Source organism: Talpa europaea (assembly GCF_964194135.1).
Source record: "Talpa europaea genome assembly, chromosome: 1".
In the NCBI taxonomy this organism is placed as follows: Eukaryota; Metazoa; Chordata; class Mammalia; order Eulipotyphla; family Talpidae; genus Talpa; species Talpa europaea.
Window position 1 is genome coordinate 104,217,530 of NC_140073.1, and position 17,094 is coordinate 104,234,623.

General features: G+C 31.9%; 1 protein-coding gene across 1 annotated transcript in view; it reads right to left on the bottom strand.

Moving 5' to 3' along the window:
* The window catches only part of COBLL1 (cordon-bleu WH2 repeat protein like 1), a gene marked incomplete at both ends in the record, with an annotated part of 133,096 nt that overhangs the window by 28,627 nt on the left and 87,375 nt on the right, over window positions 1-17,094 (bottom strand). The window contains 5 exon segments of the mRNA XM_084242165.1: window positions 6,773-7,009; window positions 7,123-7,220; window positions 11,774-11,812; window positions 12,608-12,836; window positions 13,800-14,001. Coding sequence (XP_084098291.1) covers window positions 6,773-7,009; window positions 7,123-7,220; window positions 11,774-11,812; window positions 12,608-12,836; window positions 13,800-14,001 — 805 coding nt within the window.

A 17,094-nucleotide genomic window follows, 5' to 3' on the forward strand; every position in this document is an offset into this window, starting at 1 on the left:
AATTTATATATATATTTCTTCTTAAAAAAACATTAATCTTCTGTTTTCAAAAATACTATAACATATTACTATTTTATAACTGACACTAGGTTTACCCTAATTTACTATTTATTTTTCCCCAATGACTCAACTAAGATAAAATATAACTGAAGGTTAAGATTGAACATCTAAGCCTTGATGGAAGAATTCTTTTATTCAGATCTTCCTACAACTTTCTATCTCCTGTCTTTATTTAGTGATGCTCAAATCAAGGATTTATTTTGATTCTGTGTTTAGAGCCCAAAAATCTCTAGAGGGGTAATGCCAGTAGGATGTGCCACTATCAGGTGATCACTGACCAACCCAAAGGCACACATAGGAAAGCACTGATTTGTTAAAGGTCAATTGTAAAAAGACAACAAAACAATAATATAATTTTATAAGACTAGATTTGAAAGAATTTTGGAAATACAGTTCCAAAAGTTTATTCAAGAAATGAGAAACCCAAGCCATAAAGAAGTTAATAGCCTGTTCCAGGTAGAAGATGAAGAATGTAATAGACATAAATAGACATATAAGTATTGCCAAGACTGCCTCTCAGTTCAAGCTTATATCACAATACATTTCCTTTCCCACCTTTTCCATTCAGGTAGAAAAAAGGAAAGGAACAAATTTCACAATCTGTGCTCTACCCTTGCAAGGGTTTCACATTGCTCTTTCTAAGGCAATCTGTGTTTTCATTTCATCAACCCTACCATACTTTGAGATAGCATATAAGCAAGTCTTATTAGTAGCAACCCCTTACCTATTACATTTTTTAAATGCCCAAAATATAAAGACTAACTTAGTTTTACATATTGGATATAAAAAGACAAAATGAACCAAAAGAAAGCAGAGTTTGGGGTTAAGTTAAAAAGACAAAGGGGCAGTGGTAACCATGGTTCTATGGTCAGGACAGATGTGTGCATAGGGGCAGGTAGGAGAACACTAAGCATCTGAGGTTAGGGTCTCTAGCAGAGTTAAACAGCAAAGGAACAAACTGGGGCCAAATCCATTCATTCCAGAGAGCAGTCAAGGTTATATGTCAGGTGTTATCCATAGTTTATCACCATGGCTCAGGAAAAAGACCTGCTTCTCTCTGCTTTGGTCTCTGTTAAAACAGGCTGGTTACCAGAGAAAAGCATGTCTAAAAAGTCACCATAGCAAAAAGGCTGAATAAACTTCATAAGATGATAACTTGTAAAGAAAGACTCATAACACTGATTATTTTCAAATGACGGTATTTTTTTTTAAAGATTTATTTATTTATTTATTTATTTATTTATTTATTCATTCATTTATTTATTTATTTATTTATTATTTATACAAGCACTGGGTACAGTCAGAAGCGCGGGAGGGTGAGAGAATTCACCAAAGTCAGAGCAGAGAGCAGAGCAGGCAGACTGACGAAGTACACTGCTGAGGGGAGCAGCGGGTGGCAGGAAATGTCTGCGCACCATGCGGGACCCTCCTTTGGTGGCCGGGGAGCAGCCAGGGATCGAACTGGCACTGCAGAGGCTGCAGGCAACTTCGCAACCCAGTGCTCAACCGCTGCGCCACCGGGGAGGCCCTAACACTGATTATTTTCAATGCTACTTTATTAACTCAGTTTACAATTTCAGAGAGGCACAACTTTTGCATCCCTGTAGATAAAGATATCTACATTAATTCTACGATTGACCTATTGTGCTTTGAAAATAATGTTCTTTAAAAGTTCAACAACTTTATAATAAGCACAGTTCTTTACATTTAAGTCAAAGGTAAACCTGGCAGAAATATAAAAAGTAATGTCTCAGAGAGTTTTTGTGAGCATTAAATGAGTAAGATGCTTAGAATCTTGACTGAAATGTTAATAAGTGATATATAAGCATTAGTTATTATGAATAGGACCTTTTGAAAATCTGATGAAAACTATAGTGACAAAGTATATCATATCTGGAAAGCCTTAAAAGGAGAAGGAGATTAACTATTATACTGTGCTGGTGCATTTCTCTATTGAATGAAACAAGTCATATTTTTGGAAGTACAGACAGCTGTATCCTGTATATCAAACTGAAATGCCATGGCAACCATGGTTCCTAGGCAATTGTAGAATTCTGTGTGTGGTCCACTTACTATATAATAAATACAAGAGGAAAGTGGAGTGGGTAATCAAATGTTATGTGATAACCTGGAGAAGAAACTAAAAAGAGATATTTCTTAAAAGACTACAGTCCAATATGCGTTCTATTACAACAAGTTTAATGATTCTGGAAAACAACTAGCATTAAAACTCATTAAGTGAAATTAGGACTAAATATATACTTGCATATTCCAAACATGTGACAATCTATCATATCTGCTCATAAGAAAAATGTTAAAAGGCAAAATTGGGTAAAAGATGAATAATGTCAAACATTTAAAAAACAATTAAATTGGTTGCTAAAATAACATTCTAAGTATTAAATTTCACTTGCATAATACTGGATGGCAAAGTATTTCAATTTCTCAATATCTGAATGTTTGTTGACAGCAGAATGCAAAATGAGATCCAGTGAGAGGCCCAAACAAGGTCATTCCTTAGGGTGCTTTCAACCAATCATTAATATTCTAAATAAAATGAGGTACTATGCTAGAAGCAGAGAAAAACTGCCAATTTGGCTATTGATTGAGCAGTTTCAAAAGAAGATGTATGAAATATATAAATTACAGTCATATAGTAAATAACTATATTCACATAATCTTATATCAAATAACTATACATATTTTATATAGTTTAATGCCATATGGCTCGTGTAAACAACAGCATAAACCAGCTACTAGCATGTTGCATTTCACATCTTTAGGCAGAATCATATTCACAAAATGCCCCAAAAGTAGAAAATGTCAGAAAGTTTCTAATGTGAAAGTTTTCTTTTTTCAAATAAACATTTCCATAGAAGGCAGTATATTTATCTTTATAAGGAAAATGACGCAAATCTTGAAATCATTTAAAAAGAATATGGAGAATTTAGGGACATGAAAAGGCCAGAGTAGCAATTGCAGCAAACTATGTATTATTTAAAAATATATTCCCTAGGTGCATAAAGTAATTTTAGATGCAGAAATGTTCCCCCACAAAGTTGGGTTAAAGTATTTTACTAATCTTCATTTGAATCTTCTTTTGAAACTGCTCAATCGATAGCCAAATTGGCCCAGAAAATCAACAACCTTTATGTAAATAAGTCTAGTTTAAGCTCCCAAAATCTAAATGCCTTAATTTGCTAGTATTGAGAAATGCTTTGGAGGCATGAGGCAAATTATCAAATATAGACAGCAAGAAAACTATAAAATAAATATGGTTGACAATTTTTTCCAAGTTGCAGATACATTGACTTATCAGTAAAATAATTCAAGGGAAATATAAATACCTGTGATGACTCAGAAGAACACTAAAATAAAATAAAAGCTCAAAATAAATACAACTGTTGTAATTATAAATCACCCTGTCATGCATTATTTTTCTCTCCTGTTCTAATTTTTCTGTCACTTTACCCACCAAAGATAAGATTTGCTATTTCTAATATTATATAACTATTTCCAATATTTTCTTTTTTTTAATTAAAGGATACTTTGAGAAAAAAAAAAGTAAAACCAGAATACTGTAGTTCTGTTAAACAGCGCACCCTTGTGGTTTATTTTGCACCTAAACAACAGAAATTGCAGGTTAAGAATGAACCCTAAATACTTCTTGGACTGAAAAACGATTTTGTTGCCTTTTTTTCCAGTTGTTTTTCCCAGCCTTTCAATCATTAAAAAGTGCCTTTTAAACAATTGTTAAAATATATATAAAATGTCTAAGTGTTATTTGATTTTAAATTTAAAACAAGCAAACAGTAAAATTAGGAAAATTCACCATAAATTTATATATTTTGCTGTATTTCTTGAACATTTGCATTTGGCTACATAAACAATTTCAATTCAGGTGTCAAATTATTTATATGCATAATGTAAAACACACAAGTTTTAGTTTATATATAAAACCCATCTGCAAAATATCTAGCTCTTGATAAGATCACATTCAAAGATAGTGGGATGAGGACTTCAAAATACCTTTTGCGGATCATTCATACCACTAACTCAAACCATTCAAACCACTACAGTTGAGAACTCAACAAAAAAATGGATGGTTTTTCTCACTGAATACAGTAACTATAAGCTAAGATCATGGATTTGGTAACATCCAAATTTAGAAAATGGGTAAAGGAAGTGATGGCAAGAAAGAAAACAGAAAAGAGGTGAGATACAAGAACATCTGGACCAACAAAGGAAGAAAAATCAAGACCCAGAGATGATCTATCACATCAAATAAGGCCAAGAAGTGAAGGAAATAAGTACTGAGATGCTAGGCAGGCATGAATTCACATGATCAGGCACTTGTATGCACAAACATATACACAGACACAACATGCAAAATCACAGCTCAATCATTAAGAATTCGTGCAATGAATAAATAAAAAAAGTTTCTTCAGCTTCTCTAGAAGAAAACAAATAATTCTCGGTCCTACTGAGCAATACATCAAAGAACTAACCAGATGTCCAGATCAAAAGAAAAAGTAATTAGAAAATTGTATAAAGATGTCTAGTTTGCCAAAGGCAACATACTGGGAAAAAAAAAAAAGGTTACTTAACATGGGGGCATCAAATGGTCAGAGCAGAGGATGAGAATCAAAGGAAACAGCTTTCAGTGAGGTCAGTGGTAGCACGGTCTAGAATTTTAGGAATCAGACTATTAGAAAGACAATGCAGACCTTTTCCAGATTCCATGCACAAAGGGTGTTTACTGTAATACATTGAGGACAGCTGAAACAAACAAGGACTTGCGACCAGCAGATATTATCCATTTCTATATGAAGAAAAAGACTTTGGTAGCTACTCAAGAGTATAGTAATTTATAGTCTTATACAGTAGAAATATAAAATTAGAAATACAAAACAATTCCAAAAATGCTACTCGTTCATGACTCTGTAAGAAGAAATGTAAAGGGGTTACAGCCACAAGATGAAGTCTTTGGGGTCTCTGACTTGGCCCCTGTTTAACTCCGTGAGTTTTAATTTTTGTTTCTTGCTCATGCCCACGTATACCAAAGTCTGTATCATCTTTCAGCAGGGTTCCCCTGGCCTGACTAATGCAACTCACTCATATCATATGATTGAATCCAAATATCACCTATTCTTTGACAATTTACTCAACTAACAAGCAGTATCTTAGTGTCCTGATGTCTGGGGAAAAAAATCAACCCTATTCTCGGGCACTGTGAACTCCTTCAGTAGAAAATCATTTAGATATAACATATTGTTACTTTGGTGACAACATAGCATATTAATTTGGGTACCATAGATGCATTGTTATTATTCATTGCATTATGCATTGTTATTATTATAACAATAATAACATTATGCATTGTTATTATTATTATTGCAATTTCAGTTTGCCTCTATCTTAGAACCCAGCAGGAGCTGGCAACCTGATGCTCTTCTCATGGCCAGGCTTTACAAGATTTGTCAGTGCGTAATTCTGTCATTGGAAAACAAATGTTCTCCTGATTTGGAAGATGATATTTTATTCTACAAGTATTAGACAAGAAAATCGAAATAGAAACAAGAAGATCAGCTCACTAGGTAGTTCCCTATGTTATTGACTTTAAATATTTTTTGTTAATTTCTGACCTGAGTTTCTATTTACCTTCTAAAGACACATTTATAAAGTGCAATGAAAAACTATGGTTAAAGTTACGGAAGCACAAACATGTTTATTAGTTGGCTAGGAAGAATTCACTTCTTGAGCCTTGAATTTACTAAGCTTCCAAGATATAGAATTTGAACACGAATCTAAGAAAAATACTACCAGCACTTTTTACAGAAATCAATACATTGATCGTTACAGTAAGTTTGTAAATACAAAGGACCAACATTAACCAAACCAATCTCAAAAAAGTATGAAAAGGCAGGAGGATTATGCAAAAAATTAGCCTGATAAAAGCAACAAAATATATGGTCTTATGTTCAACTACATTCACTTAAAACTTTCTTTAAAGTCCAAATGAATAGAGTGAGGAATACACAGATTCGATATGAATGAAAAGTAGTTAACAAATGGATTTCTACAAAATAGCATTCTTTGGGAAAATGTGGACTTAAAAGGGGAACAATAGTGATAAAGTTTGGGGGAAGGTAACCCTAGATAACACTATGACAATGAGTATATAAAAGTAATTGCAATATATTCTCTACATAAAAATACTTTTTTTTTTTAAACTGTAAAACATCTACTTATTAGGCAGAGAGCAGAACTGCACTATTCACGACCACACACAAGAATTCTAGAATCAGGTCAAGTTAAAACCTATGAATACAATGCAAAAATTGTAATGTGAAAAAATTTTAAATGCATTTTTCAAACATAAATACTTCTATTCCTCATATATATATCAAACAAGAGACTCTTGTTAGACCTTAGTAAACCAGGACTTTAAAGTTTATGGGTGATTTTTTTGCTTACATGTGAAAATTATGATACATTTATTCTTTACTGAATTGCAGAACTATACATATTTAAAGAATCTCTTCCTAGTATCAATCTTATTAGTAACTAGTTATTCATCTTATTAACCATTAGTAGCAGTTACTAACTTTATTAGTGATCTATGTGGAAAAAGACAAGTTAGGTAGGAGGAAAAGGGACAGTGGTTCTCTGCCCCATCCTAAAAGCATAACATAAAACAAAAATTACATACCTTTTCTGTTTCATCCACACTCAGGGGTTTCATTACACAAGAAGCTGACCTCTCCTGAATGTGACCAAGGTCCTGAGGGGCACTCTGAGATCCTGACATTGGAGGCAATGGAGCCCGCCTCTTCTTTGGAGCATCTGATGGCAGGGTGTTTGAAATATATGGTTTGGAAATGGTGTTGGACCTTGTAAAAGTTGGACGATGTTTATTTATTAGAGGGGTTGCAGGGGCACTTGCAGTCTAAGAAAGAACGAAAAGGTAAAATCCATAGGTAATCTCAAGATAAAAAGCACCTGCCTTTAAACAAAATATTAGAAGGTGTAATCATAAAATGCTACATAAGAAATACTTACTTGCTCTCGCTTTTTCTTACTGCGTTGAAAAAAGCTGAAAAATCCTTTATTTTCTTTCTCCTTCATAATATCTAGGTTCTGTGATATTTGGCAGGACTCTAAAAATAGGAGAAAAATGCCTTTCTTTTGTACAAGGAATGGTATGTTCACTTGCAAATTCTTCTATTTTCTCTTTAACATTTTATTTAATGATAAAAGCTACTAAGTATAGTCTAATATAAACCATGAACTCTGCTAGACATTTTATATTTTATTTGTCAAAGCAGCAAGCAAACAATATTATTGTTCCTATTTCACAGCAGAAGAACCTAATTTTAGATACATACTTAGGGTCAAAAATCAGGAAATGACAGCTAGGATATAAACACAATTCCTTGTGAGTCAGAGTCTGTTTTTTACACACAATTACCAACATTTCAGAATTAAAAAAAACACATTGAATTAAATAAGATATGAAGCTACTACCACACAGTTTGTCCCTTTGCTTATATTGAATTATTTTTTTGTCTCAGACATAAATTATGATGAAATATTTTATTCTCCAAAACATGATTCATCATAGTTACCTTTTACTTTGTTTAATGTTTCACAAACATTATAGTTTTAATCTGTTGGTTCTCAACTGGGGGTAACATTTCCCCCACCCCACAGAGGACATTTGACAATGTCTGAAGACTATGTTTGGTTTGCACGACTAGGGCAGGGTGGAGAGAATGGATGACTGGCTTCTGCTGGGTAGAGGGCAGTGATGCTGCCAAACATTACAAAATACAAGACAGCCCCTCAACAACAAAGAGATATCCAGACCCAAATGTCAGTAGTGTCAAAACTGAGAAACCACATTTTAATCAGCTTTGAAAATGTCAAACCTCAAGGCCGGATATATAATATTTCATTTTCTAAAAATTATTTGCTACGGTCAACTGAAAGTGCCTCCAAACAGTGACAAGTTATTTTATGCTGTGTCACTCTGGTCCAGATTGTCTCTGAATACTATGATCCTATAAAAGGACCCATGACTACTTAAGAATGGTTGATTCTTTGTTGTTATCAAGGAATGTACAATATGAGCCTGGTCAAAGCAAAGCTAAAACTATCAAAGCCTATTAGAGTTGTTTTGAAAGGATTAAGGACCCAATCTGCTATAGCTTCTACTGGCAACAGTCAAGAAAATTTGGTTATAAGAATTAATAAATTGAAACATTTATTTAATTTTATACATTCATAGTGACACCGAAAAAAAAAAAAGATGCTCATTGTTTACTTCTGTAATGTTAAGGAATCAATATATTATTTTTAAAAACTGATGAAGAACATTCTCATCCTGCTTTTTCTGAATGAATTCTTCATGGTAGATAGCTGACATGGGGAAGTTTTATTTTTTAGAAATATCTTAACAATTAAAGGGTTCTTTGTAATGAACTACAGCCACTTTTCAATTCCTAATTAACTTAAGGTAAAACAATGATTATTGATGGCCAACATTAAAATAATGTTATATTCTGCTAATGGAGTACACAATACCACCAATGAAGTAATCCTGCCGAATATATCACTCAAACCTGAGTGAGTTTCTAGATGAAACAATGAATTTACAGGAAATAGGGAGGGTAACGCAACGTTAGGTGGTACCACAGGATGCAGTAAGGAAAATTGACTAATACTTGGTTTCTACCATAAATAAATTTCCAATTAAAAAAATAAGGAGGCAAGAAGTAGGGATATGTAAATGTTAAAAATATATTTCTACTAAGAAACACAGGTTTTATGATAAACCATAATATAACTTCAATGACATTAGAAACAAAGTACTATGTATCAAAATTTGTGGGTAATAGCTAAAACAGAACTCAGGAGTAAACAGTAGTTTTAAACACATTTAAATTTTAAATATATAGCCCTTACTTTGGGTAAATATATAGTCTTTTTTAAGAGGAAATGTTTAGACATCAATAAATATTTTAATGCGATATACCTCAAAACAAATTAAAGAACTATATTTCGAAAAAAAAACTTTACAAATTTGATTCCTTACCTATCAAGCATTATACTTTCTATACAATGAGTTTATTAACAATGTTAACAATAAACAGTAATAAACATGTGGATAGAATTTTAGATTTAATTTTTCTCTTATTCCTAATTATTTCTTAGAGCAATCTGGTGAGATAGGTATCACAAGCTATCATTCTGAATTCTTCTTCTAAAATTGGGAATGTAAAGAAACAGAGAATCACCTCTTTACATATCTGAGGACCTCAGTGACCAAAGAGTTTGAATAACTTGCAACAAAACACACAGACTGAAATGATAGAAATTCAACTAATATTTATTTATAATATAAAATGATTTATAATACCTTCGATTTTTTTTCAGTTTTTTAGAAATAATATTTCATTTTCTGATAGAATTCACCAAATGTAGATTTATAATTAAAGTTTGATGGAAAATAGACAAAAAATTAATATGGTGGTTTAGTGAAATATATTAGAGTATTTTATCTTGCTATTGTTGGTAGAGCAATTTCCAGGTATCCAGTCATCTTCCACACTAGTTAATTGCCTAAGTGTTCTTTTAAACCTTTAGGTCTTTTAAACCTGCATGTCAGAGTTAAATACTAGGACAAACAAGGACTTAAGTTTACTCAGAAAGCAACTCAGGTGTTATAGCTTTCTGTTTCTAGAAGAGAAATCATATGCATATGAGTTATACATAAAACAAATAATTACATTAAAAGTTTTAAGCCTTCTGGTAATAGACAAAATAGGGAGGCGGAAGCCCTTGGCAATTTGAATTGATTTAGTAATTTCTGACTCTGTAAAGGAGCTTTCTTAATTGTCCTGTCCCAGTCTCTTCAGGTTATGTTAACAACATTTAATACTCTTAATAATTCATATCCTTTTTTGACTAGAAGAGTTAATAGAAGTAAACAGATTTAACACCTTCAAAATAAGACCAACAAAATTATGGAATTTGCTTTGAGTTATGTAATTTGAGAGAGTAACAAAATGAGGAGCAAATGTCAAGTACAAGTAACAAAATATGTTCCTGGAAAGAACCAAAAAGACACTGCAGAAGCAGAGGGGAAATTTCCTTCTACCCCTCTGTGTTCTTGGGCTATGTAAGCACTCAAATTAACAGATTATTAGGAGAAAAGGACAAATATAATTACATGCATATGAAGTCTCTACAGAGATGTAAATTCTAAAGTAAATGGGGCAAAATAAGGGTATGTATTTTGAACTAAGGGATGGGATAGGGGCCTGTAGCTTCTCTATGAGAGAAGGCAGACTCCTATGATAAAAGGGATAGATGCTCTGCAATTATCAATATATGTTTATTATAGAGTTAGGTAGAGCGGTTTCTTACAGAAAGATTATTCTGGGAAAACTCTAAATCTGGGCAAAAGCAGTTTTCATTTTGCTAAGTAGTTTAAGGCAGTAGTAAAAGTTTCTCTTGAGCTTTCCCGGTCTCAATTGGCATCAGTCTTTTTGGACATATTGGGAGGCCTATCCTTCTCCAATTTTCCAATCTCTTTATTATTATAGAAGTGGAAGGTGGCATCTAGACATTTAAAGTTATTTGCTCTCTCAATGTACCAAATTAGCTTGATAGTCAATGTAGTGTCAGAATTAAAATACATCTCTTCTGATTGTTAGCAGTATACACTTAAAGATCACAGGAATTCTCAACTCCTTTGATTAGGCTAGTCTTTATGACAGCCAGTGATAATAAATAATCATACTATTACTCAAGTGAGCTTAAATCCTGGAATTGAGAGATTCATGCTATGAGAAAATCAGAAGTGGCAAAGAAAGATTTCAATAACATGCAATGTATACAGTTTATCAGGTGTTTTTTAATAGGGTGGTAATTAATACAGTAATCAATTATCTTAGCCTATCATTTTTATAAGGGGGAAAAAAATCTCAGACATTTATTGGCCAATTCCTAATAAAATTTTTCTTTTTAAAAATAATATACTCCCATTATAAAATACTATAAGGAGGATTAAAAAGTTAATTACAGCCCTATCACCCAAAGGTAACCACTATTAAAACTTTTATGTAAGGAATATTTTATAAAGTTTTTTACATGGTGTATTAAACACACTTAAATGTTTAAAAGCACATTTTAGCTAAGAATTTTCCATGTTATTACAAGAGTCACAAATCATTTAAAACTACAAAATTGATTGATTATTCTGAATAACTGCTCAACAGAAATAGCTAAGATTCTTTCAAGGTGCCACCAAACTATTAGCATTGAAACCAATAAAAATTTTAGCAAAATCATTTTCTTACTGAGAGTCATCAATGTATTTCTCACATTCTTAAGAATTATATAGTTTTTCAAGCTTTTGAATTATAGTTATTTTATTAAATTCAGAAATTAAGGGGAGGCTTACAAGTTATTTTTAGGAAATAAAAATCAAAGATTCTTTAAGATAAAATCTCTCATATAATGTAAATATTAGTAATGTTAAGAAAATGGGTAAACCTAGTAGCTTATTTTCATTTTACTGAACAGTTTCCATGTTATATTTCATGTTATAATTTTTATATTTTTGTTATAACTTTTCTAATATTTAATGTTATAATTTCAATTATATTTCATGTTAAAATTTGTTTTTACTGATTCAATAGCTTACCTTGTAAAGATGACTTATGGAATGCAGTAACAGAAGTGGCTACAGAAGGAGGGGTAAAAGAGGGTAAATTGACTGTAAAGATGATGTTTGCTCAAGTATAATACATCACTGAACTGAAAAAGTAGTCTATAGATTACAAATAGCTACAATCTCAGAATTGAATTTGAAGTTCTCTATGCAAAAGTGTTTAAATAATTGTCTCCTCACTAAACTTCTGTTTCTCCTAGTAAAACAAATGACGTGTTGAATAAATAAGCTCACATTTCCTTTTTACACATCATATAAATGCTAAGATCTCAAAATTTTATTTTAAGTATTAAATTATTTCTATAGATTAAGGCTGTGAGTTATTTCTATTTATACTCTTTTTGGAATTAGTCTAAATTATTTTGGAATTTTATAAATCATTTGATCCTGTGTGTTGAATTTAGAAAATATGGCAAGACACTCAAATGATAACTAAGACTCAGATAAAACCATAATGAGTCATACTTGGTAACAACAATGAACTGGTGTGTAAATTTTGATTTTCTGTCTAAATCTCAAAGCCTCAAAGAATTAAATTAAATTTCACCAAGAGATATTCATAGGTAGATGGAAAAGTGTGAACTGTGGATGACAACTAAGAGAAGGAGGTTTTCATTCCAATTTTAATAATTTCACTCCAATTTAAATTTTATTACATTTAGTTTCCTTATTTCCAAAACATATATTTACTTCTATCACTAGGATCTATTATTGACTTGCATTATGAATTTGAGGATACCTATAAACACACTATACATACATACAAATATATACATCCTATCAAATGAATAGAGTGAAAGGTCTTACCTCTGCTGACATCCATGGCATACAGTTCTCTTAGTCCCAGATCATTAAGAGATTTTGTCAAATCGAGGGGCTCTTGAGATTGATAATCCTTCAATAACAGTGTATGTAATGGATCAAACTCACATTTGCTGCATATAGTAGGGGCAAGTTCTTGAAGCGATGCATGTGGGCTAACTCTCACTATCGCCTTCTGTGTTTTCTTAAAATTGATCACTACTCTCACAGTCTTCTGCAACATAGAATTAAAGTCATATTTGTACCATAATTTACTGCAACAAACATTATACAAAGATGTCTAAATTATAACAATCTATAGCTGTATTTCATACAATAAATATAATTTTTCTATTTTGAAAATACTATGATTAATATTGCTTCCTAAATCCAAAGCAGATTCTAAGAAACAATTTGCTTCTTAAATAATCTGGGTTAAATTCAGAATTCTTTACATAGTAAAGAGTTTAAATATTTAAGAGGTTTTAAATGAAAAAGGAACAAAAATCTCATATATCGTATTATGTAAGCCTTAGTTTTGTTCCATTTGTTCCATTAAGTGTTTAGTTTAAAATTAGCAAACATATAATAACAGTATTATACATTTTTGATTCTATCCTTTGCTTGGGGTATATTTATCTTTTTAGTGGTTTTTCAGTTGTCCCAATGGAAAAAAAGGGGGTATTTTGTGCTTCTCAATTAGAACATGACAATACAATCCATATAAAAACAGGTGCTCAAATATGGTAAATTACCAATAAGTTAACATTAGCTATTTTGATTACCTATCATTACTTTGTTGTTACTACTACTACTTTGGCTATTTTGACTTATTAGTCAAAAATATGAAAACATTCCTTATTTGGATACCTATACTACAAATTCAAAATTGTGTTACTTCAATTACCTCATATTATTGTAATTGAATTAAATCCTGTATGTAAAGGAAGTTGGAAAGAAACATATGACCATTTTAAGTGATATCTACAGTGTGTAGATCCTCAAAACTTAATATCCAAAATTTAAAGTATTCCCCCAATCATAATTAACTCAAGGAATAATAACAACTGAACCCTAAACAAAGTGGTCTAGGAAAACAAAATAGCGATGTTTATATCAATTATAACATGGGCAACTAATTTTTATTACATTTAAAATGATCTGCAGATAATGACTAAAATCTGTAGTAAATTCTTACCTCTGGTATGATAGGTGTCGGCTTTTTCCTATCCAAAATTTTTGGCTTTAAAATTACTTTTTCCACCTCTAACATTCCTATTGGTGTGTTTGGCTTAAATTTGATGATATTCTTCTCAGCTGACAGTAGATCAATTGTGTAACTCGATGGATTTAAATGATATTGTGCACAGAGGAATATCAACAAGTCCATCATAGGTTTACTGTAGAACAAGAGTAATGCCGATCATACAGACCCATAAAACATTTTCATAAACTATTAAAGTTATTTAAGCATTTTTTAGGGTGTTGTCTTCAATAGACAACATAAGTCTACAAACTAGTATTTGTGAGAGCAAATACTGCAAATGTAACTGCAAGAAAAAGATTATGAAGATTGAGCTCATAAGTAACCAAATGGTAATTTTTCCACCACTCATATTAATTTTAAGTAAAATATAAGGTTATAATTCAGAGAATAACAAAAAGATCATGCTGCCATGCTGCATAAATCATAACAATCATGAACATGTTTTTTTTTTTTTAAAAGGACACTTAACAGAATGGAATTTCTCAAAATATTAAAAATAGATCTGGGGGAGGGTTAATTGCCTGACATTGTGCAATCTTCAATGCAAACCACACTTTCTATAGATTTCTCAAACTATTCCCTGTGTTCAGTCCTTGCCTCCCTTTTACCTTCTATGGTTGTTGCTTATTCTTAGGCTAGTTCGCTATCTTTGGGATAAAAAAGCATGTTTCATAATGTTACCTTCACTTTCCTCTCCTCCTCCACCTACAAGTAGCCCTAATAGGTAGATCAACAAAAATAAAAGACTCTAAGTAAAAAATGTTCTCTGTTTCAGTCCTCAAAGTATCTCCTTATGTTTTTATTAGATATTTGCACAACAGTATTTGGAAGCTTTATGTCTTTCTTTTGAATTACATAGTTTGATCCTACATAAACTTGTCTGCAGTTGCCCAAATTTTGTCTTCAGATAGTACATATTAAATTTCATCCCGAGGGAGATAAATATAATGGTATTGCCATTTTTTTGGATAACAGAATACTTTTGAGAGCAATTTGATGTTATATATCAGTTCTAGATTTGGAAATCAAAACATCTTTCTCTGACAATAAAAAGGGTTAGGTAATAATGCCCAGGAAAATGCAGTAATTGTAAATATCATTACACTGGAAGAAGAGAGAATTTTTACTGCCAAACAAATGGATGACTATCCATTGTTGTCTCTGAATAAATGGCAGTATGTTAAAGTTGTATTTCTTTCTCTAGATACATAAGTGTGCCTAGTAATAAACGTAAAAATAGCAAAGCTTATACTTCAAACATCTTTTATTTCTTAAATATACAGTTCTTTAGAATCTCTGCCATAAATATACAAGTTTATAAGAAAAAATAGTTATGAGCGTAGTCTTGTTTTGTTAATCCCTATTTTTGAGCCATTTTTCATCACCTGTATAAATATATACATATGAAAGGAAAAGACATTTCCACTTTTAGAAAGTAAGAAAAATGTAACACTTTTAACATACACTCACTTATGTAACCCTTCTAGTATGCCTTATTGAATTGTTGTACTTCTATCTGTAATATAATAATTTTCTAATAAATGGGATCGATAACGGGCCATGGTTATAATAATGGCCTCTTCCCACAGTCAACTTGGTCATATAAAATGTCTGCACACTGTACAAGTTTCATGGCAAAAGGTTGCAGGCTGAATAGAGCTATTTATATGAGGACCTATTATAAACTCAATACTCCCTAAATATTTTCTAATAAAAATGCCTCTTTGAAAGGCAACTAAAATCATGAAACTTCTTTATGACTTTTTTCTCTCATTCTATATTACAGGTTCAATTCCTATTCAATAATATCAGAAGCCAAACTTGTCTTGAAAATATTCCTATTCCCAGAAAAAAATTAATGTAACAGACCAGAAAGTTGTAACAGACAGAAATATAGACAGGAATTTAATACTGCACAGGATAATGGTACTTGAAATTTGGGGGGAAAGAACTGAATTTTCAACAACTGACATTGGAAAAACTAAACCATCTATTGAAAAATAAAAATTTTGTGTCTACTTTATTCCATTCCTTACACTAGAGTAAGCTCTAAGTGGAACAGAAAACAGATATGAGGATATATAGAACTGGGGCAGAGGGGAGGGGGGAGGAATGGAGAAAAAATTCATCTTCATGTAGTGTATATTCTAAAACAGTGTTCAATGAAATTTCTATAATGACGAAAATTTTCTTTATCTGTGATGCCCAATAGAGTGACCACTTACCACATAAAAGTGGTAAGCACTTTAAAATATATTGAGCTAGTGGACTAAGAACGAAATCTTTCATTTCATATCAATTCAACTTAAATAGCCACATGTGGTGAGTAAACTGAGTATTGGATAGGGGACTGTATTGGAGAAAGTAGTTCTAATGTATTGGTTGTCAAATTGTTTCATGGACCAGCACATCAGTGTCACTGGAAACTTAAAAATGCAAATTCTCTAGCCTCAGCCCAGATCATTGAATGAGAAACTCTTGGGTGTGAGGCACAATACAGCTTTGACAAGAACTTCAGTTGAGTCTGATGCATGCCACAGTAGAGATCTAGAGAGAAGAGGACAAGGAAACAAGTACTCTGCAGTGATGTGTTTTTGTTTTTTTTTAAAGCACATTTAACAGAATGGAATTTCTCAAAATATTAAAATAGATCTGGGGGAGGGTTAATTGCCTGACATTGTGCAATCTTCAATGCAAACCACACTTTATATAGATTTCTGCATTGATGCATTGCTTAACTACAGGGATATGTTCTAAGAAATGCATCCTTAGGTGATTTCAACAATGTGTGAACATCACAGAGTGTAATTACACAAACCTAGATGGTATAGCCTACTACACACCTGGGTTATATGGTATAGCCTATTTGGCCAACTATTATATATATATAGAGAGAGATATGTATATATACAAGTATATTTTTATAGTCAGTTGTTGAACAAAATGTTACATGACTGTGTTATGTATTAGATAATAGTAAGTGTTTTAATGAAAACTAAGATTAAAAAGGAGGTGAGGAAATGTCCTAACTGAAAAAAGAAAAAAAAGACATTAGAATAGAGACCTGTATAAAATGGGATAACAGAGTAAAGAGCATTCCTGGAAGGGATGACAAGTCAAGGCTTTGAGACAGGAGTGTGCTGTATATATTCAAGGAAAAATGAAAATCAATCCACTAGCGTGAAAACAGTAGACATGAAATCAGAGTAATTCTCTTAAAAGCCTT